General features: G+C 35.3%; 1 protein-coding gene across 2 annotated transcripts in view; it reads right to left on the bottom strand.

The window, feature by feature from the left end:
• LOC101883122 (phospholipid-transporting ATPase ABCA1) overlaps nt 1-22,500 on the bottom strand; it is a 157,656-nt gene that overhangs the window by 127,353 nt on the left and 7,803 nt on the right. For both annotated transcript variants that reach the window (XM_073907702.1, XM_073907701.1), the window contains exons 2-3: nt 16,296-16,399; nt 1,119-1,212 (exon numbers count right to left, since the gene is read on the bottom strand). In XM_073907702.1, the coding sequence (XP_073763803.1) occupies nt 1,119-1,212; nt 16,296-16,361 (160 nt within the window). In that variant the 5' untranslated portion in view covers nt 16,362-16,399. The remainder of the gene's footprint in view (nt 1-1,118; nt 1,213-16,295; nt 16,400-22,500) is intronic.

The raw sequence follows: 22,500 nt of genomic DNA, 5'->3' as shown, positions 1-22,500 counted from the left end.
TTTTATTTTTATTTTTTTTTTGTAATTACTAACTGTATTTCAGGTTTGAAAATGTCAATTTTTTGCTAATATATTAAAATCTAATCTAATATAATTTATTATAAATAATATTCTAATCTAGTTTGAGATAATATAATGCAATATAATATAATATTATAATATAATGTCATTTAATAATATACTATAATAGCTGTCTTAATGTTTAATATTTTAATGTAACTTATTTAAAAGATAACTTATTAATAATTTTTATATTATTTAATTTAATATAAATAATAATATATTAAAATATAAAATATTATAATATAATACAATGTGTTATCTTAATTTTCAATGTTTGAATATAACTTATTTTAAAAATAATTTAATATTAATTTTAATAAAATAAAATATAATATAATAGGTGTTAATTTTTAATGTTTGAATATAACTTTTTTTTAAAAGAATTATTTAATAATTATTTAACATAATTTAATTTAATATAAATAAGAATATAATATAAACAATATAATATAATATAATATAATATAATATAATAGCTTTTGTCTTTATTTTAATGTTAATACGTGTAACAATAATACATATCATTTTTTAATCACAGCCACTATTTAAACAGTTACTGTATGGTGCATCAATCAATTAATCAAAATACAAATATAATTACATTCTTACAAATTTAATATAACAACTCCTTTGTTATTGTTATGTTTATTTATTTTTTTATTTTGAGTTTCATTTTTCAACCTGATTCAGTTTATTTTCAGTGTTTTGATACTGAATTTTGGTGCACCGCATTTTTTTACTTTACAAAGTAAGTTTACATTAAGTTTACAAAGTCTACATCAGATTATTTCATATCAAACACTAAAAGCTTATCTCAATAACTTATAACAAACAAGCTTACACAAGTAAACACAATATACACAAAAACATGGAGATAATAATGTAATGTAATTATTCGCGGTTCATTAAATTAACAGTGGCAATTACGATGTATATTATACTAATTACCTTCCACTGAGATTCTCTAATTAGCAAACACCCACACACGATCACTTTCATGGCATCTACATAAAGTTTGACGGCAGAAACTTGAATATGATTTAGGAAATACTTACATTCGCTTTTATAAACAGGATAATTGGTGGATCTGACCGCCACGAGAATAAAGAAGAGGAATAAAGGCCAAACTAACTCCACCAGCAGCCGCAACTGAGGAAGAAAAACAACAGAACGATCAAACAATTCACTGAACTCAAGAGTCGGTTCAAAGTTCGATTCAACTTCCAATCTCTCACGATTTATTTGTTGTTGTTTTATTTACAAAATTGAATATATGGTAAATTAAAAGATTGTTTATTGCAAAGCTAAATAGAAATAAGTTGAACATATCTTTAATTGTGGTTGCTGCTGCATTTCCCCGCATCCATTACGTTTTCAAAATTCCAGGGATCAAACGATTCACTGAACTCAAGATTCAATTCATAAGTCGAAGCACGATCCGATCTCTCAAGATTTATTATATATATATTTTTTTTATTTCAAAATTTAATGTATGGTAAATTAAAGGTTGTTTATTACAAAACTAAAATGAAATAAGTTAAAACATAACATTGATTGCAGTTGTTGTTGCATTTGTTCGCATCCATTATGTTTTCAACAGTCCATGAATCAAACAATTCACTGAACTTACGATTCTATTCACAATTTACTATCTCTGATAATTTATGAAATAATATTAAAGACACTGTATGATAAATTAAAAGGTGTGTTATTGTAGAACTAAGTTAAAAATAAATTAAAAATAAACGTTAAAATCAAATAAATACGTGAAACAAATTAAAATAATTCACTTAATAAATACAAAATATTTACATTTCAAGTTAAAAGTGGCTAATCATAACCCAAACAAAGATGCAGCCCATGAACAGTTCTTACTCTAAATTAGACTGAATCATTTCGTTACTGGAAGCAAAAACACAACAGTCTGACTTTAACTTTGTTAATAAATAAATAAATAAATAAATACATTAATAAATTTATTTATTTTAATATATTTAGGTATACATGAAGGAAACAGCAGAATCTGAATGAGCTGCAGGTTCTCTCTCTGCCAGCAGGAGGCGCTTATAAACAGCAGCGCTATTTCCTGCTGTTTCCGGGGTTAGCGCTGTAAACAAAGCACCCCTGGGGTTCCCAAATCCATAGATTTTGGCTACTTTAGTTGTTTATTTCATTCTGTGGGTTTGAGGTTTGACATTTTGCATCAGTTGTAATTTATATGGTTGTGTTGAAATGATTTACTCAACAGAATTTATTTTCTACCAATAACAAAAACTGTGCTAGGATGATGACATCGAGAGCACACTTTTGACTGGTCATTGGGCTAGTCATGGGCTAGTTATGGGCTAGTTTTGAAGGGTCATTGGTCTAATTTTGGTAAGCCATTGGGCTAGTTTTGACTGGTCATTGGGCTAGTTTTGATGGGGCATTTGTAATAATTTTGGGCTAGCTTTGATGGGTCATTTGGGATTATTTTGGGCTAGTTTAGATAGGTCATTTGGGATTAATTTGGGCTAGCTTTGATGGGTCATTTGGGATCATTTAGAGCTAGATTTGGTTGGTCATTGGACTAGTTTTGATGGGTCATTTGGGATCATTTTGGCCAAGTTTGGTTGGTCATTGGGCTGGGCCACTGGGCAAGTTTTTATTGGTCATTGGGCTAATTTTGGTTGGTCATTGAGATAGTTTTTATGGGTCATTTGGGATAATTTTGGACCAGTTTTGGTTGGTTATTGGGCTAATTTTGATTGATAATTGGGATAATTTGGGGCTAGTCATGGGCTAGTTATGGGCTAATTTTGAAGGGTCATTGGGCTAATTTTGGTTAGCCATTGGGCTAGTTTTGACTGGTCATTGGGCTTGATTTGATGGGTCATTTTTGATTATTTTGGGCTAGTTGTTGCTAGTCATTGGGCTAGTTTTGATGGATCATTTTAAATCCTGCTGGGCTAGTTTTGGTTGGTCATTTGGGCTAGTTTTGATGGATCATTTGGGATAATGTTGGGCTAGTTATGATTGGTCATTTGGGATGGTTTTTGTTAGTCATTGGGCTAGGCCATTGGGGTAGTTTTGATTGGTCATTGAGCTGGTTTGATGAATCATTTGTGTTAGTTTTGATGGGTCATTTGGTTTAATTTTGGGCTAGTTTTAGTTGGTTATTGGGCTAGTTTTAATGGGTCATTTGTGATCATTTTAGGCTAGTTTGGTTGGTCATTGGGCTGGGCCACTGGGCTAGTTTTGATTGGTCATTGGGCTAATTTTGGTTGGTCATTGGTATAGTTTTGATGGGCCATTTTGGGGTAATTTTGGGCTAGTTCGGGTTGGTTATTGGGCAAATTTTGATATGTCGTTTGAAATAATTTTGGTTTGTTTTGTTTGGTTATTGGGTTAATTATGATGGGTTATTTGGAATCATTCAGGGCTAGTTTTGGTTGTTTTTTTAGGGATAGGTTTGATGGGTCATTTGGGCTAGTTTTGATTGAATATTGGGCAAGTTTTAATTGGTCATTGGGCTAGTTTTGATTGGTCATTGGGCTAGTTTTGATTGGTCATTGGGCTAGTTTTGATTGAATATTGGGCAAGTTTTAATTGGTCATTGGGCTAGTTTTGATTGGTCATTGGGCTAGTTTTGATTGGTCATTGGGCTAGTTTTGATTGGTCATTGGGCAAGTTTTAATTGGTCATTGGGCTAGTTTTGAGTGGTCATTGGGCTAGTTTTGATTGGTCATTGGGCTAGTTTTGATTGGTCATTGGGCAAGTTTTAATTGGTCATTGGGCTAGTTTTGAGTGGTCATTGGGCAAGTTTTAATTGGTCATTGGGCTAGTTTTGAGTGTCATTGGGCTAGTTTTGATTGGTCATTGGGCTAGTTTTGATTGACCATTGGGCTAGTTTTGATTGACCATTGGGCTAGTTTTAATTGGTCATTGGGTTAGTTTTGATTGACCATTGGGCTAGTTTTAATTGGTCATTGGGATAGTTTTGATTAATCGTTAGGATAATTTTGTTCGAATATTGGGCTAATTTTTGGTAATCTTTGGACTTTTGGTTGGTTATTGGGCTAATTTTGATAGGTTAATTGGGATAATTTTGGGCTAGTCATGGGCTAGTTTTGAAAGGTCATTGGGCTAATTTTGGTTAGCCACTGAGCTAGTTTTGACTGGTCATTGGGCTTGATTTGATGGGGCATTTTTTATTATTTTGGGCTAGTTGTTGCTAGTCATTGGGCTAGTTTTGATGGGTCATTTGAAATCATGCTGGGCTAGTTTTGGTTGGTCATTGGGATAAGTTTGATTGACCATTGAGCTTGTTTTGATGGGTAATTTGGCTAGTGTTAGTGTAGTCCTACTCTAGTTGTATCATGATTTCTTTGGCTTCTCAAACATTAGAATCCTCACATACTTTAATCGATTTTCAACCAGTTACTTTTCCTACAACTCTCATCATCTCACATCTTCATCTTCCATTAGCTTCAGCTCACTCGTGGTAAGAAAGAAGGTCTTGCTTTTGTTTTTGAACGCATAATTTTGGCCTTCATGTGGCTTCATTGGATAGGGCAGAATGCAGGCAGATCGGCAAACACTCTGAGTTTCTGAGAATAAAAGGGGGGTCGCCGGAGGCACAGTTCTGCTTTTATGTATCTTTGATTCTGTTATTGTAACTCTAAAGCATCAGCACAAGAACATCAGTCTCCAAAAAGTTCTTAACAGGTTTTGACAACCTCTAGAGCAATCACACAAACTCTACATGAGGGTTTTTTCCATCTGACAGGCCATCAAAATATGTGTTTTGTTAGTATGGTAATCTACTTTTTTTTAGTTTTGGCTAGTTTTGGTTGGTCATTGGGCTAGTATTGATGGGTCATTTGAAGTAATGTTGGGCTAGTTTTGGTTGGTCATTGGGCTGGGCCACTGGACTAGCTTTTATTTGTCATTTGGCTAATTTTGGTTGGCCATTGGGATGGTTTTGATGGGTCATTTGAGATAATTTTGGGCTAGTTTTGGTTGTTCATTGAACTAGTTTTTATAGGTCATTGGGCTATTTTGTTTGGTCAATGGGCTAGTATTGATGGGTCATTTGAGGTAATTTTGGGCTAGTTTTGGTTGGTCATTGGGCTGGGCCACTGGACTAGTTTTTATTGGTCATTGGGCCATTTTTGGTTGGCCATTGGGATAGTTTTGATGGGTCATTTGAGGTAATTTTGGGCTAGTTTTGGTTGGTCATTGGGCTAATTTTGGTTAGTCATTGGGATAGTTTTGATGGGTCATTTGAGGTAATTTTGGGCTAGTTTTGGTTGGTCATTGGGCTAATTTTGGTTGGTCATTGGGATAGTTTTGATGGGTCATTTGAGGTAATTTTGGGCTAGTTTTGGTTGGTCATTGGGCTAATTTTGGTTGGTCATTGGGATAGTTTTGATGGGTCATTTGAGGTAATTTTGGGCTAGTTTTGGTTGGTCATTGGGCTAATTTTGGTTGGTCATTGGGATAGTTTTGGTTGGTCATTGGGATAGTTTTGATGGGTCATTTGAGGTAATTTTGGGCTAGTTTTGGTTGGTCATTGGGCTGGGCCACTGGACTAGTTTTAATTGGTCATTGGGCCATTTTTGGTTAACCATTGGGATGGTTTTGATGGGTCATTTAAGGTAATTTAGGGCTAGTTTTGGTTGGTCATCAGACTAGTTTTAATTGGTCATTGGGCTAATTTTGGTTGGTCATTGGGATAGTTTTGATGGGTCAATTAAGGAAATTTTGGGCTAATTTTGGTTGGTTATACTTATTGGGCTAATTTTCATGGGTTAATTGGGATATTTTTGGGCTACCTTTGGTTGGTTATTAGGCAAATTTTAATGGGTCGTTTGGGATAATTTTGGGTAGTTTGGGTTGGTTATTGAGCTAATTTTGATGGGTCATTTGGCTAGTTTTTTTTTTGTCATTGGGATAGTTTTGAATGATCATTGGGATCATTTTGTTTAATTATTGGGCTAACTTTCAAGCCAGCTGACGTTTCTGTGTGGAGTTTACATGTTCTCCTCATGCTCATGTGGGTTTCCCCCGGGCTCCCCGGTTTCCTCCCATCTTCCAAAAACATGCAACTTAACTCAATCGACTAATCCGATTCGGCACCATAGACATGCTCCTAGTCAGTAGTTATCTCTGAAGAGCCATCCCTATCTGTTCATTAGCTACAACAGCAGGGGAGTTCTTCAGATCTACCTGAGCTCAAACTCCCCTCTCACCCTGCAAATGGGAGGGAGCCCCAGGCTCGAGGATCTTATAAGCTCAGGACTCTCTCCTGAGACAGCATGCCAAACAAGCTTTATAATCAATCATCAGCTAAGGGTGAACTCTTGAAATGTCACTTTAAGCTGAATACTAGTGTCTTGAAAAAAATCTAGTGAAATATTATTTACTGTCATCATGGCAAAGAGAAAAGAAATCGGTGATTAGAAATGAGTTATTAAAACTATTATGATTAGTAATGTGTTGATATAATCTTTGTTAAACGGAAATTGGGGGAAAATATACATAAAGGCTAATAATTCAGACTTCAACTGTACATAGTAAAATAAATATATACATAATAAATAAAAAATACACAATAGATACACATTTCAATGGACTACACAATCTGCGACTCTGAATGATGGGATTTCAGAAGTTTCCAGCAAACTCGTTGTGGTTGTTGTTCTTGAAGCTGTATTGATTTTTGGTTTTATTTTAGTTTTTGGTGTGTGTGGCAGGGGGTTTAGTAGTTTTTACACTCGCTGCTAGTCTACAAATACAGTGCTGATGGGGGAGACGCTTTCTAACTGTGTTTTAGTTTTAGTCTGGAAATGAAAAACGTCTGATTTGAAGCCGTGCAGCTGCATGTGAGTGTGAGCGCATGTTGTGTGTGTGTGTGTGTGTGTGTGTGCACTTTGCAGCGGTCTGAATGGGAAAGTGTGCTCTGTCTGCTACATTATTTATACTGTAGAAGTCTGCAGGCAGAATGAGAGAGAATACCAGATCACATCACATACTGTGTGTGTATGCGTATGTGTGTGTTCAGGACAGAAAGGGAATTACAAATAATTCACTATAAGACTATATGACTGTGTGTGTGTGTGTGTGCAGTAATTTACCTGTACATTTGAGTTTTGAGTTGTTTACCTGTAAGACTAAATCTAAATCATTCATTCATTTATTTTCCATTGGCTTAGTCTCTTTATTAATCAGTGGTCGCCACAGCGGAATGAACCGCCAACTTATCCAGCAAATGTTTTACACAGCGGATGCTCTATCAGCTGCAACCCATCACTGGGAAACACCCATACACACTCATACACTATGGCCAGTTTAGTTAATCAATTCCCCTATAGCACATGTGTTTGGTCTGTGGGGGAAACCCACGCCAACACGGGGAGAACATGCAAACTCCACACAGAAACACCAACTGACCCAGCCAGGACTTGAGCCAGCGACCTAATTGCTGTAAGGTGATTGTGCTACCCAATGCGCCACCGGGGGGTTCTAAGTGGTAGCTTGGCAGCTTCTAAGGCATTGCAAGGTGGTTGCTATGGTGTTGCTAGGTGGTTGCTAGGGTGTTCTCAGTGGTTGCTAAGTCATTGCAAAGTGGTTGCAAAGGTGTTGCTTGGCGTTTGCTAGGGTGTTATGAGTGGTTTCTAGGCAGTTGCTGAGGGATTGCTAGGTGGTTGCTAAGGCATTCCTTGGTTGTTACTAAGGTGTTGCTAGGTGGTTGCTAAGGTGTGGGGAAGTGGTTACTAAGAGGTTCTGAGTGGTTGTTAGGCGGTTGCTAAGGCATTGCTAGGTGGTTGCTAAGGTGTTCTAGGTCATTTCTAGGGTGTTGCTAGGGTGTTCTGAGTGGCTGCTAATTATTTTGCAATGTGGTTGCTTTAGTGTTGCAAGGCGGTTTCTAGGGTGTTCTAAATGGTTACTAGAGGGTTGCTAAGGCATTGCTAGGTGGTTGCTAAAGTGTTGCTAAGTGGTTGCTTATTTGTTTTAGGTTATTGCTAAGGTGTTATGAGGTGGTTGCTAGGGTGTTCTGAGTGGTTGCTAGGTGGTTGCTAAGGTGTTGCTAGGTGGTTGCTAAGGTAATCTTAGGTGGTTGCTAAAGTGTTGCTAAGAGGTTACTGAAGTGTTGCTAGGCAGTTGCTAGGGTGTTCTGAGTTTGCTAAGGTGTTGCTAGGTAGTTGCTAAGGTGTTCTGATTGGTTGCTAAGGTGTTGCTAGGGGGTTGCTAAGGTTTTGATAGGCAGTTGCTAAAGTGGTCTGAGTAAGTTGCTAGCCAGTTGCTAACATACATTAGCATTGTTCTAGTAAGAATTATCATGTTGCAAGTATGTTTCTAGTATAAACTAGCATGTTAGCATGAATTAAGTATAAATCAGCATGTTGCTAATGTATGTATTGTATTAATTAGCATGTTGCTATTATGTGTATAGTATGGATTAGCATGTTGCTAGCCTATTTACAGTATGAATTAGCATGTTTCTAGTATGATTAGAATGTTTTTGGTATGATTAGTATGTCGCTAGTGTGATCAGTGTATTGTTAGTATGGACTGGTGTGTTGTTAGCATGTCCGATGTAAAGTCAATTGCAGTTTTTTATAATGGAAACCTATGGGACAGTTGCTAAGGTGCCAGACAGAACAATAAGTTTATGTAGTATAACAGTATGCTGCTTTCTCAAGCCACCATATTTACACAGATAGAATGTCCCCACAATTCACAAAAACATGTGTGTGTGTGTGTGCGCGCCACTATTTTCACGATTTCTCCAACAGTGAGGGCAAAACCGTAATCCTTTAATATATTTTCCTGTCCTCCTTTTTTGGTCCAAGGACTCGGGAGCGGAAAAAGAGAAGAGGGATACAGCATGACAGTGATGGAGAAGAGCGAGTGTCTTTATCTGAGATCCGCTCACTCCATTAAAGTCTGCTGGAGGACTTAACTCCGCTATCAAAGAGAAAATCCAGCTGAAGAGGACGAGCTCTGTCTCTGGTAAGATGACCCGCTTATGATCACTTACTGTGGAAGATCCTGTAAACCTCTCTGGCGTTTTAACACACACCCACTGACCATTTTTTAATATAGTGTTGGAGTTTGCAAAATGTATGCAACCCAGTGCTGGGAAACACCCATACACACTCATTCTCACACACACTCATACACTACGGCTAATTTAGATCATCCATCCATTCATCCATCGTTTGATCTATCATTGTATCTCTCCATTTATCCATCTGTCCATCCATCCATAATTCTATCATTGTATCTCTCCATACATTCATCTGTTCATCCATCCATCCATCCATCCATCCATCCATCCATCCATTCAATCATTGTAGCCATCCATCCATCCATCCATCCATCCATCCATCCATCATTGTATCCATCTATCTATCCATCCATCCATCCATCCATCCATCCATCCATCCATCCATCCATCCATCCATCCATCCATCCATCCATCCATTCAATCATTGTAGCCATCCATCCATCCATCCATCCATCCATCCATCCATCCATCCATCATTGTATCCATCTATCTATCCATCCATCCACCCATCCATCAATCCATCCATCCATCCATCCATCCATCCATCCATCCATCCATCCATCCATCCATCCATCCATCATTGTATCCATCTATCCATCCATCCATCCATCCATCCACCCATCCATCCATCCTATCATTGTATCCATCTGTTCGTCAATTCATCCATCCATCCATCCAACCATCCCTGTATCTCTTTATCCATCCATCCATCCATCCATCCATCCATCCATCCATCATCCATCCATCAATTAATCCAATAATCCATCCATCCATCAATCAATCCATTAATCCAACCATCCATCCATCCGTCATCCATTCATCCATTAATCCATCAATCCCTCCATCCAATCTATTGTTGTATCCATCCATCTGTCAGTCCATCCATCATCCCATCCATCCATCCATCCATCCATCCATCCATCCATCCAACCTTCCATCCAACCTTCCATCCATGCATCCATCCATCCATCCATCCATCCATCCATCTATCCAACCTATCATTGCATCCATCCGTCCATCCATCCATCCATCCATCCATCTATCCATCCATCTATCCAACTTATCATTGCATTCATCAGTCCGTCCATCCATCCATCCATCCATCCATCCATCCATCCATCCATCCATCCATCATCCAACCATCCATCCAACCATCCATCCATCCACCCATCCATCCATACAACCATCCATCCATCTATCCAACCTATCGTTGCATCCATCCATCCATTCATCCATTCATCCATCCATCCATCCATCCATCCATCCATCCATCTGTCCATCCATCCATCCATCCATCCATCCATCCAACCATCCATCCAACCTTCCATCCATCCGTCCATCCGCGGAATGAACCGCCAACTTATCCAGCATATGTATTACACAGCGGATGCCCTTCCAGCTGCAACCCAGCACCAGGAAATACCCATACACACTCAACCACACACACACTCAAACACTACAGCCAATTAAGTTTATCAAGGGCATGTGTTTAGATTGTGGGGGACACCGGAGCACCCGGAGGAAACCCACACCAACACAGGGAGAACATGCAAACTCCACACAGAGGCACCAATTGAGCCGGGACTTGAACTAGCAACCATGTTGCAGCAAGGCCGTGCCACCCATCATGTGTATATTTCTGTACATAATTGTTTCAGCAAGTAAGGCTAACAGAGGAATGACTGAATGAATGAATGAATGAATGAATGAATGAATGAATGAATGAATGAATGAATGAATGAATGAATCACCCTCTGACTCGCCAATATGATGTATTCACAGTATTCATAGCTTTCACTGTAGGTTTAATGCCTTTTCATGGCAATTAGGCTGCATTTACTTTGGATTTATATCACAATATTGGAGTGCGATATCACCGCTCTGATTAAAGTGCTCTGGAAATGCAAATTCAGAGCATTTATTTTCCGTCATGACTTCTGATGTTGTGAAGTTTGGCTGGGGATCAGATGAAGTTTCTCTGTGCACAGATTTGCCAGTCAACGCAAGTCGATCTGAGCGAGACTCTCTGTTCTGCGGGAAAAAACTGACTTTGGCAAGCTGACAAGATTCTCAGCTAAATCATCTGTAAGATCTCTGCCTTTTTTGCCAGAAAACTCACTCAATGAAAGACAGAAGCATGAGGTGTTGAGTGCTGTAAACAGGAGCACAACACTGACGCACTCAGACGTTTCTCTGTTCACAAACCCACTGAACTGCTGGCATAAACAGCTGCATCCTCGCTGTCATTTCAGCGGCTTTGACAGTAATATTGTCAAATATATTTCAGTTTTTTAAACAACTGCCTGCTTGTTTGAGCATATGTGGGAGATTCTAGAGGGTACATTTTGCGTCTCCAAGATAAGCTTTTATTGTTTTTCAAAATATTTAAATGACAGAGTTTTTAATAACAACACAATTTATAATAAATGATTTTCTTAAAGATGTATGTTGTATGCAAGCATGTATGAATATTTGATGTACCCACAATTCTGGAATAAGTACTGAGATATTAAAGATTTATTTATATTTATATTAAATTAATTAATTTCTTTATTTGTAATGTTTATTTATTATATTTTATTTATTATGTTCATTTATTATGTTTATGTTTATTTATTTATTTATTAAATTAGTTTATTTATTTAATATGTTTATTTATTAAATTTATGTATGTGTTTATTTATTTATGTGTTTATTTATTTATTTATTTATTCATTTATTTATTTTATTATGTTTATTTATTTATTATGTTTATTTATGTATTCATTATATTTATTCATTGTGTTTATTTATTTATTATGTTTATTTATATATTTGTTATATTTATTTATTATGTTTATTTATTATGTTTATTTATTTATTATGTTTATGTATTTATTCAATATGTTTATTTATTTATTTATTTATTTATTTATTTATTTATTTATTTATTTATTTATTTATTTTATTGTGTTTATTTATGTATTCATTATATTTATTCATTCTGTTTATTTATTTATTATGTTTATTTATATATTTGTTATATTTATTTATTATGTTTATTTATTATGTTTATTTATTTATTATGTTTATGTATTTATTCAATATGTTTATTTATTTATTTATTTATTTATTTATTTATTTATTTTATTGTGTTTATTTATGTATTCATTATATTTATTCATTCTGTTTATTTATTTATTATGTTTATTTATATATTTGTTATATTTATTTATTATGTTTATTTATTTGTTTATTTTTATTTATTTGTTATGTTGATTTAATAATTCATTTATGTATTTCCTATGTTTATTTATTTATTTATTTATTTGTTTGTTTGTTTGTTTGTTTGTTTGTTTGTTTGTTTATTTATTATGTTTGTTTGTTTGAATAAAACACAGCCCACTGTATACTTTACAACATCCTTTATATACATTTTTAGCCAAAACATTCCTATTTTAAATTTAGCAGAGTTAATAAATCATATTCATGTATGTACTCAGCACTAATGCAGGATTTTGATTGATTAATCATTGTTTATTGATTGATTGATTGATTGATTAATTGATTGATTGATTGATTGATTGATTGATTGATTGATTGATTGATTGATTGATTGATTGATTGATTGATTGATTGATTGATTGATTGATTGATTGATTGATTGATTGATTGATTGATTGATTAATTGGCTGACTGACTGACTGACTGACTGACTGACTGATTGAACGTAAACTTAATCATGTTGCCTGTTGTGCTTTCTCCTATTCATAAACAATAGTGTGTCATCTTTTTACTGTTAATCTTTTTTCAGTAAAAATTGTGCATCATGTTTAAGTTAATTAGTTAATTTAATTAATTCTAAGAAATGTTATATTGTCAATGGCCAATTATTAGCAAGTGATTTATAGTAAACACTGTAATGTTTTTGAAGATAGTTTACACAACCTTTTTGTGCTTAATATTTTTTATTTTAATTTTAATTTCATATCATTTTTCTGTGTTTTTTTAAGTTGAAAAATGATTTTTCTTTGTAAAAGTCTTTGGTTTGGGGTGAGCTGTCTCTTTAAAACAGCGTATTTTTCCACATTTATTTCTGTTATTGCTCTTCACCTCTCATTGTCTCGCTCCATTAGTTTGAGTGCGTCTCATTAGAAACACATTAGACAGGTGAAGAGTTAATGACATGGGTTTGGGGAATTGGTTAAGCACACCAGTTTACATGCTAAACGTATTAATAACACTCAGACCTCAGTGAACCCTTTAGATAAACACTCTTTCATAGTTCTGCATCAGACAAGCATGTTGTTTTTAACAGGCCGCTCTATGATGGACTACATTGCCTGCCTTTACATATAAAAAAATAACTTATGGTACATTTTGTTGCATGTTTCAGATGACAAATCCACTAGAGGGCGCTGTCTACATTTTTATAAATCTGAATTACGTTACTAATGGTACTTTTTGTGTGTTTCAGATGACAAATCCACTAGAGGGCGTTGTAAAAACTATAGTTTTGCTCGTCTGATATAGGGTATCTTTTGTTGTACATTTCAGAGGACAAATCCACTAGAGGGCGCTGGCTACATTTTGCATTAATCTGAAATACTTTACTTAGGGTACATTTTGTTGTGTGTTTCAGGTGACAAATCCGCGAGAGGTATATGTAAAAAAAGAAGAAAAAAAACTATATTGCACTGTAATAAAAAATGCAGAGACATGTATTCTTATGGATTTGGGAGTAAAATAGGAAGCAATTTGTTTTTGAATGCTCTAGGTCTGCTGTTTGGAGTGTTTTAGGAGTGTTAAATATAAAGACATTAGAGACTTGTGTGCCTTTGGGCTTGATTGAAACTTTTAAATTCATTTTAATGTATTTTTTTTTTTTTTTTTTGTATGAAGGTCAATATAAAAGCTTGTTAGAAATGCATTTACTTTTCAAATACCTTCTCTAGATTTAATTAATTTACCTTATCCCATCACCTATCAATTTTGAGCTTGCACATTTAATTAAAAAAATATTTAATATTTTTTTCATTATTCAGATTTTTTAAAGAATTACTGGACTATTTCAACAGTTATTTATTTATAAACTGATTCATATATTTGTATTATACCAGACCCTTCATTAACCTAGAGCACAGGTGTCAAACGCAGTTCCTGGAGGGCCGCAGCTCTGCACAGTTTAGTTTCAACCCTAATTAAACACACCTGACTCTAACTAATCGAGTCCTTCAGGCTTGTTTGAAACCTACAGGTAAGTGGGATGAAGCAGGGTTGGAACTAAACTGTGCAGAGCTGCAGCCCTCCAGGAATTGAGTTTGACATCCCTGGCCTAGAGACTTCAGCTATTATTATTATTATTATTATTTTTATTATTATTATTATTATTATTATTATTATTATTATTATTATTATTATTATTATTATTCACTTATTAGTTGTAACTTTAACAGTATCACCAATTCAGAGCGTTTAATCAATAGTTGATTAATAAATTACACGGTTTAATGACAAATCAAAATTTGAACAAAAATTGCAACAATAAAAGAGGATTATAATTTAAAATGTCTCATATTTTAATGTCTTTGATTTAAAAACAATATTAATTATTTATTTAAATCTATTTTGATCTGCAAATTGGCGACGTAACGGTGCAGTAGGTAGCGCTATCACCTCACAGCAAGAAAATCGCTGGTTCAAGCCTCGGTACAGTTGGTGTTTCTGTGTGGAGTTTGCATGTTCTCCCTGCGTTTGTGTGGGTTTCCTCCAGGTGCTCCGGTTTCCCCCACAGTCCAAACACATGCTGTACAGGTGAATTGGGTAGGCTAAATTGTCTGTCGTGTATGCGTGTGTGTGGATGTTTCCCAGAGATTGGTTGCAGCTGAAAGGGCATCCGCTGCACAAAAACATGCTGGATAAGTTGGTGGTTCATTCCCCTGTGGCGACCCCAGATTAATAAAGGGACTAAGCCAAAAATTGAATGACTAAATGAATGATCTGCATATTCAGAATTACAAGGGGTGTTAAATACAATAAAATTATCAATAATATTTACATAAATAAATAAAAATTATCATTACAAATAAGAAAGAAGTAAATAAATAAATTAACTAACTTAATAAAAATGTATAATTAAACCTAAAATAAATAAAATCAATACAAATAAATAAATAAATAAATACATAAATAAATAAATAAATAAATAAAATAACTTATTAAAAATAAACAAAATTAAATAATTATTCAAAATATTTACAAATTAATAAAACAATTAATACAAATAAATAAGTAAATTAATCAATCAATCATCAATCAATCAATAAAAATAAGAACAAGGGAAAATATTTAAAAGAATACGTAAATAAATAAATTGAAATAAATAAAAACAAAATAAATAAAGTATTTTATTTGATTTATTTATTGAATTTTTTGTTATTTAAAATAATATTACAGAATAGTATAGATTGAAATAAAATAAAATATTTGTATTATATTATTTTGAATACTGTATGTGTGTGTGTGAAAATATATATGTATTTGCATGTGTGTATATATATATATATATATATATATATATATATATATATATATATATATATATATATATATATATATATATATATATATATATATATATATATATATATGGTGATATTGTGATATAAATACAAAGTAAATGCAGCCTAATTGCCATGAAAAGGCATTAAACCTACAGTGAAAGCTATGCAAATGTTCATCCGTGAATACATCATATTGGCGAGTCAGAGGGTGATTCATTCATTCATTCATTCAATCCTCTGTTATCATTACTTGCTAAAAAATTTATGCAGAATATACACATGATGGGGTGGCACGGCCTCACAGCAAGAAGGCCACTGGTTTCCCCCACAGTCCAAACACATGCGCTATAGGGGAATTGAAGAATCTATACTGGCCGTAGTGTATGAGTGTGAGTGAAAGTGAGTGTTTATGGGTGTTTCCCAATACTGGGTTGCAGCTGGAAGATCATTCGCTACGTAAAACATATGCTGGAATAGTTGGCGGTTCATTGCGCTGTGGCGACCCCTGATGAATTAGGTCAATAAGCAAAAGAAAAATGAATGATTTCATAAGACGACTGGAGAAGTCAGCACTACCCAAAAGCTTGCAGGTGTTGTTCTCCCAGTGTGCAGTGTGTTTGTGTGTGTTTGTGTACCTTCTGCCGGCTCCGGAGAGTGAAGTTCTTCCACAGTAACAATCTGAGCTGCGTCCGGAGACTCATTATCACAGATTACTGAGGGAATATCAACACCGTTCGACCTGCAGAAACACAGAAAATAAAAAAGAGGACATTTATTAAAGACAGAACGCTAATTAGCTAATCACGAAACAAATCTCGGTATTTAGCGCTCATAAACGCCAGCTCTGGAGGAAAATGAGCACTGCAGCAGTGTTGCTTTTCACAAATATAACAAAACCCTGGAGGAGTTGTCAGTGTAGGCGTCTATTTTACAGTATTATACAAATATGTGTCATTGTTTTTAACTATTTAATTTAATTGACTAAAGTCACTCAAGGGCGGCACGGTGGCGCAGTGGTTAGCACTGTGGACTTACAAAAAGAAGGTCAGCGCTTATCGTTTTGATTGGTATTATTTATTTTGGGTTGTGTAGTTTAATTCGCAGAATTTTTGTAAAGTATTTTGAGTACTGTAACCAGATATTTCATAATACTGTTAACATAAACAATCTCTGTCAATTTGTGTTTATAGATTTTCCGCTTATCACATGCATAACACTGGAATTGCTCTGTTGATTTTAATTTTTTTGCTTTTAAATAAAATAAAATAAAATAAAATAAAATAAAATAAAATAAAATAAAATAAAATAAAATAAAATTAAATAAAATTTAATTAAATTAAATTAAATTCTCAGTACTGGGTTTACAGGAAGGGCATCTACTGCGTAAAACATATGCTGAGTAAGTTGGCGGTTCATTCCGCTGTGGCGACACCTGATTAATAAAAGGACTTAGCTGAAAAGAAAATGAAAGAATAAATTAAATTTAATTAAATTAATTTTTTTTAGATGTTATTTCCAAGAAGTATTCCCAGTATGCAGCTTTTATGTAAGACAATTAACAATTCTAATTATAATAAATTATAATTTTTATTTGATTTAATAAAATTTTATTTAGTTTTAATTTAATTTAATCAATTTTTTAAAATTAAATTAAATTAAATTAAATTAAATTAAATTAAATTAAATTAAATTAAATTAAATTAAATTAAATTAAATTAAATTTTAATCTGCAAATCCAGAATTTGAAAGGTGGTTAAAAAATAAAAGGAAGAAAGAAAGAAAGAAAGAAATAAAGAAAGAAATAAGAAAGAAAGAAAGAAAGAAAGAAAGAAAGAAAGAAAGAAAGAAAGAAAGAAAGAAAGAAAGAAAGAAAGAAAGAAAGAAAGACTGCCAGGTGATTGACTGAATAGAAATTCGCATTAATAAGCAGTTGGACAGGTGTACCTAATAAAGTGGCCGGTGTGTCTATATTAAAAATAAATAAATACGTTTAAATAATAATAAATACACAAAACTAAATCTGTGTTTCAAGAGTTTACTGCAAATTTCACATGCATAATGCTGGAATTTCTCTGTTGTTGTTTTGTTTTGCATGAGAAGTGAACCTGTATGTGCTGCAGTCGAGTCTTGTTTTGGTTTATCAGGTATATATATAATAATAGCTGTCTAATAATATCCAGCCACAGGCGTCCTCATGGGGAAAACATATTCACAGCTAACACTTTGACAGTCTGTGTGATCAATAGGTGGAGTTTCTGATTACGGAGGACCGTTGCAGTATCAGATTCAGATCAGATTGTGTCTGTGTATGTGTGTGTGTGTTTATCTGAGTATGTATGTTTGTCTGAGTGTGTGTTTATCTGAGGGAGTGAGTGTGTGTGTATTGGGGGACTGAATGAGTGTCTTTAGCCAAGCAGAAGAATAAAGCTGACTCAGAGAGACGTTTAATTGGCACTAGTGGGAAAGGTGTGTGTCCGGGTCGCCTTTACTGCTGTGGAAATGAGCACACACTCATACTCAAACATTCCAGGAACACACTCTTCTAGATAAGAGAGAGTTCATGATGAGATTTCATGTCCTCTGTTACATGAAAGAGCACATTATAATCGACACACACACACACTGCAGACTGACTTACGACTGAACTTTGCTCCAGTCTTAATGATCTGATCTCAGAGCTCAAGTCAAATCTATTGTTTTATGGTGCGTTATGTAATGTATTGTTACAGTAGACAGTAGTCTTGTTAATCTCAGCAGAGGTTTTGCTCTCATCCAGTGAGTCAAACTGATAAATGCAGCTTTCCTGAATATTAAACAGCAGCTAAGCACAACAAACAGGAGACAGTGGCAATGCAATGAACCCGAACTCCAGCGGGAGACAGTAGTGGAGACAAAAAGATACCTTGGGAGAAGCCAGGCTCATTCAGGGGATCAGTCCTCATCTGGCCAATTAATGGGTAATGATGTGAGCTATAATTCCAGGCTGCGTCTCAAATCAGTTTATATAGTACTCTAATTTTTTTGGGTGCAACCCAGAGGACAAATGAACAAACAATCTAGAATGATGCAAATACAAAACGATATTTAATCAGAAAGCAAGCTGACAAAGACTGAAGTTTTAGTGAATTAAGTCTAAGATTATGTCTATTTAGTGCGAATTTCAGTGGTCTGATCTCATTGGTTTGATCCGGCTCATCTGATGACAATGATATGAACTCATTAGTCTGATGATCTGATGACAATCTGATCTCATTGGTCTGATCTAGCTGATCTAATGACAGTGGTCTGATCTCTTAGGTCTGATAATCTGATGACAATAGTTTAAGCTCATTGATCTGATAATCTAATGTCAATAGTCTGATCCCGTTGGTCTGATTTAGGTGATCTGATGACAATAGTCTGGATTAATTGGTCGGATCCAATTGATCTGGTGACAAGGGTCTGACCTCACTGGTGTAATCCAGCTGATCTGATGACAATAATCTAATCTCATTGGTCTTATTCAACTGATCTGATGACAATAGTCCGATCTCATTGGTCTGACCCAGCTAATCTGATGACAATGGTCTGATCTCATTGGTCTGTTCCAGCCGATCTGATGAAAATTGTCTGATCTCATTGGTCTGTTCCAGCTGATCTGATGACAATGGTCTGATCTCATTGGTCTGTTCCAGCTGATCTGATAAAAAATTGTCTGATCTCATTGGTCTGATCCAGCTGATCTGATGACAAAGGCCTGATCTCAGTGGTCTGATCCAGCTGATCTGATGGCAACAATTTGATCTCATTGGTCTGGTCCAGCTAATCTAATGAGGATGGTCTGATCTCAGTGGTCTGATCCAGCTGATCTGAAGACAATGATCTAATGTTATTGCTCTAATCCAGCTAATCTGATGACAATTGTCTGATCTCATTGGTCTGGTCCAGCTAATCTGATGACAATTGTCTGATCTCATTGGTCTGGTCCAGCTAATCTGATGAGAATGGTCTGATCTCATTCATCTGACCCGGCTGATCTGATGACAATGGTCTGATTCAACTGATCTGATGACAATGGTCTGATCTAATTGGTCTGACCCAGCTGATCTGATGACAATGGTCTGATCTCATTGGTCTGATCCAGCTGATCTGATGACAATGATCTGATGTTATTGCTCTAATCCAGCTTATCTGATGATAATGATCTGATCTCATTTGTCTGACACAGCTGATTTGATGGCAATGGTCTGATCTCATTGGTCCAATGATCTGATGACAATGGTCTAATCCCATTGGTCTGACCCAGCTGATCTGAGGACAATGGTCTGATCTCACTGGTCTGATCCAGCTGATCTGATGAAAATGATCTGATTTTATTGCTCCAATCCAGCTAATCTGATGAAAATGGTCTGATCTCATTGGTCTGACCCAGCTGATCTGATGACAATGGTCTGATTTTATTGCTCTAATCCAGCTAATCTGATGACAATGCTCTGATCTCATTGGTGTGATCCAGCTGGTTTGATGACAATGGTCTGATTTCATTGGTCCAATGATCTAATGACAATGGTCTGATCTCATTAGTTTGATTCAGGTAATCTGATGACAATAGTCTGATCTTGTTGGTCTGATCCATCTGATAACACTGATCTGATCCTATAGCTCTAATCCAGCTAATCTAATGACCATGGTCTGATCTCATTTGTCTGACCCGGCTGATCTGATGACAATAGTCTGATCTCATTGGTCTGATCCAGCTGATATGATGACAATGATCTGATTTTATTGCTCTAATCCAGCTAATCTGATGACAATGATCTGATTTTATTGCTCTATTCCAGCTAATCTGATGACAATGGTCTGATCTCATTTGTCTGACCCGGCTGATCTGATGACAATGGTCTGATCTCATTGGTCTGATCCAGCTGATTTGATGACAATGATCTGATTTTATTGCTCTAATCCAGCTAATCTGATGACAATGATCTGATTTTATTGCTCTAATCCAGCTAATCTGATGACAATGGTCTGATCTCATTGGTCCAATGATCTAATGACAATGGTCTGATCTCATTAGTTTGATTCGGGTAATCTGATGACAGTGGTCTAATCTCATTGGTCTGATCCAGCTGATTTTATGACAATGGTCTAATTTCACTGGTCTAATGATCTGATGACAATAGTCTGATCTCATTGGATTAATTCAGCTGATCTGATGACAATTGTCTAATTGGACATCGTAGCACCGGAACACATGTATTCAGGACACTGTGTTGTAGTGTTTTCCTTTGCTGGTTGGACATTATCAATCAAAACGTCCTAATCTGGCCATACATGTCTGATCTCACTGTCTGATTAACCATCGTACATCCACACATAACATTAAACATATTTATTTATTGGAAACCGATAGAGTTAAACAGACTATTTTTCAAATGCATTTTTAGGCAAAACATGTATCATAGAGGCTTCTTGTTAAATGTTAAATGACTCAGAGGTTGTTTATCGTGGGCAGGTTAAAAGGCGTTACGTGATATCTGTCTGTCCTTATGGGACACGTCTAAGTTAATTAGCTATTTGTCTTTTCCAAAGTGACTTACAGTACAATTATTATAGGGACAGTCCCACTGGAGCAACCTGAGGTTAAGTGCCTCGATCAAGGACACAATGGCAGCGAATGTAGTCCCGAATCGTCCCTTCCAGGAGTTGAACCCACAACCTTTTGGATTTCTAGCCCAGATCTTTAACCATCAGAAAGATAACTTACTCCTCCTCTACAAAGGTCGCACTCCTTCTGTTAGGGTACATATTCACTTGTCAGAACAATTACTCCTGTTCTCGTGACACCTCGTCCTTGGTCGAAGGACGTTTTTATTTCTGGAGAGCGTCTCCTGTTCGGGGGGAATATGCAGGTATTTTTCTTTTCTTTTCAGAGGACGGATCGTTTTCTCCGTGGAGCAAATTCTGCAGGGGACGTGTTCTGATTTAAAGTACCCAGATGGGAAATCATTTCATGTTTAATTTCACACTACACACTTTCATTTAATAAGACCACAAATTTGTTCATTGAAACTCCAGGCTGCCTGGAAGAACGAGAGCACAATGTTTCTCTCTCTTTTAAAATGATTCTCCTTGAACATCGTGGAACAAATTCTGTAAAGACAAGCTTTAATTTGTCATTTGTGACATTGTTATCAGTGTGTTTTTTTGTAGTTGATGGTAATACCAGATGAAAGATGAAAGTTTTCTCTTGATGTATTGTTTGTTATGATAGGACACAATTTGATCAAGGTTCAATTATTAGAAAATCTGAAATCTGAGGGTTCAAATAAAAAAAAAAAATTGAAAATCGCCTTTAACGTTGCCATGAAATCAAAATGTTTCTCTTCTTATATTAATATGTATATAGTAGTGCTTTTTATAAATGATGCATCTGCACACTTTATTCAAACTATAAGTAAATTAGGGTGGGAATATCAGTCTCCTAGGGCGGCACTGTCAGTCTTTTAGGGTGAGGTTATCAGTGATTAAGAGCGGTGCCATTACTAATGTAGGGCGGGGCTATTAGTGATTTAGGGTGGGACTATCAGTCTTTTTTAGCAGGGTTATCAGTGATTTTGGGGGGAGCTATCAGTGATTTAGGGCAGGACTATCAGTGATTTAGGTTGAGACTATCAGTCTTTTTGCGCAGGATTATCAGTGATTGAGAGTGGGGCTATGAGTGATTTAGGACAGGACTATCAGTAATTTAGGGTGGTACTACCAGTAATTTAGGGCGGGACCTATCAGTGATTTAGGGCGAGAGCTATCAGTAATTTAGGGTGAGACTATCAGTGATTTAGGTCAAGACTATCAATCTTT

The sequence above is a fragment of the Danio rerio genome, chromosome 7, assembly GCF_049306965.1.
Source record: "Danio rerio strain Tuebingen ecotype United States chromosome 7, GRCz12tu, whole genome shotgun sequence".
In the NCBI taxonomy this organism is placed as follows: domain Eukaryota; kingdom Metazoa; phylum Chordata; class Actinopteri; order Cypriniformes; family Danionidae; genus Danio; species Danio rerio.
This window is presented reverse-complemented; position numbering and strand designations above follow the sequence as displayed.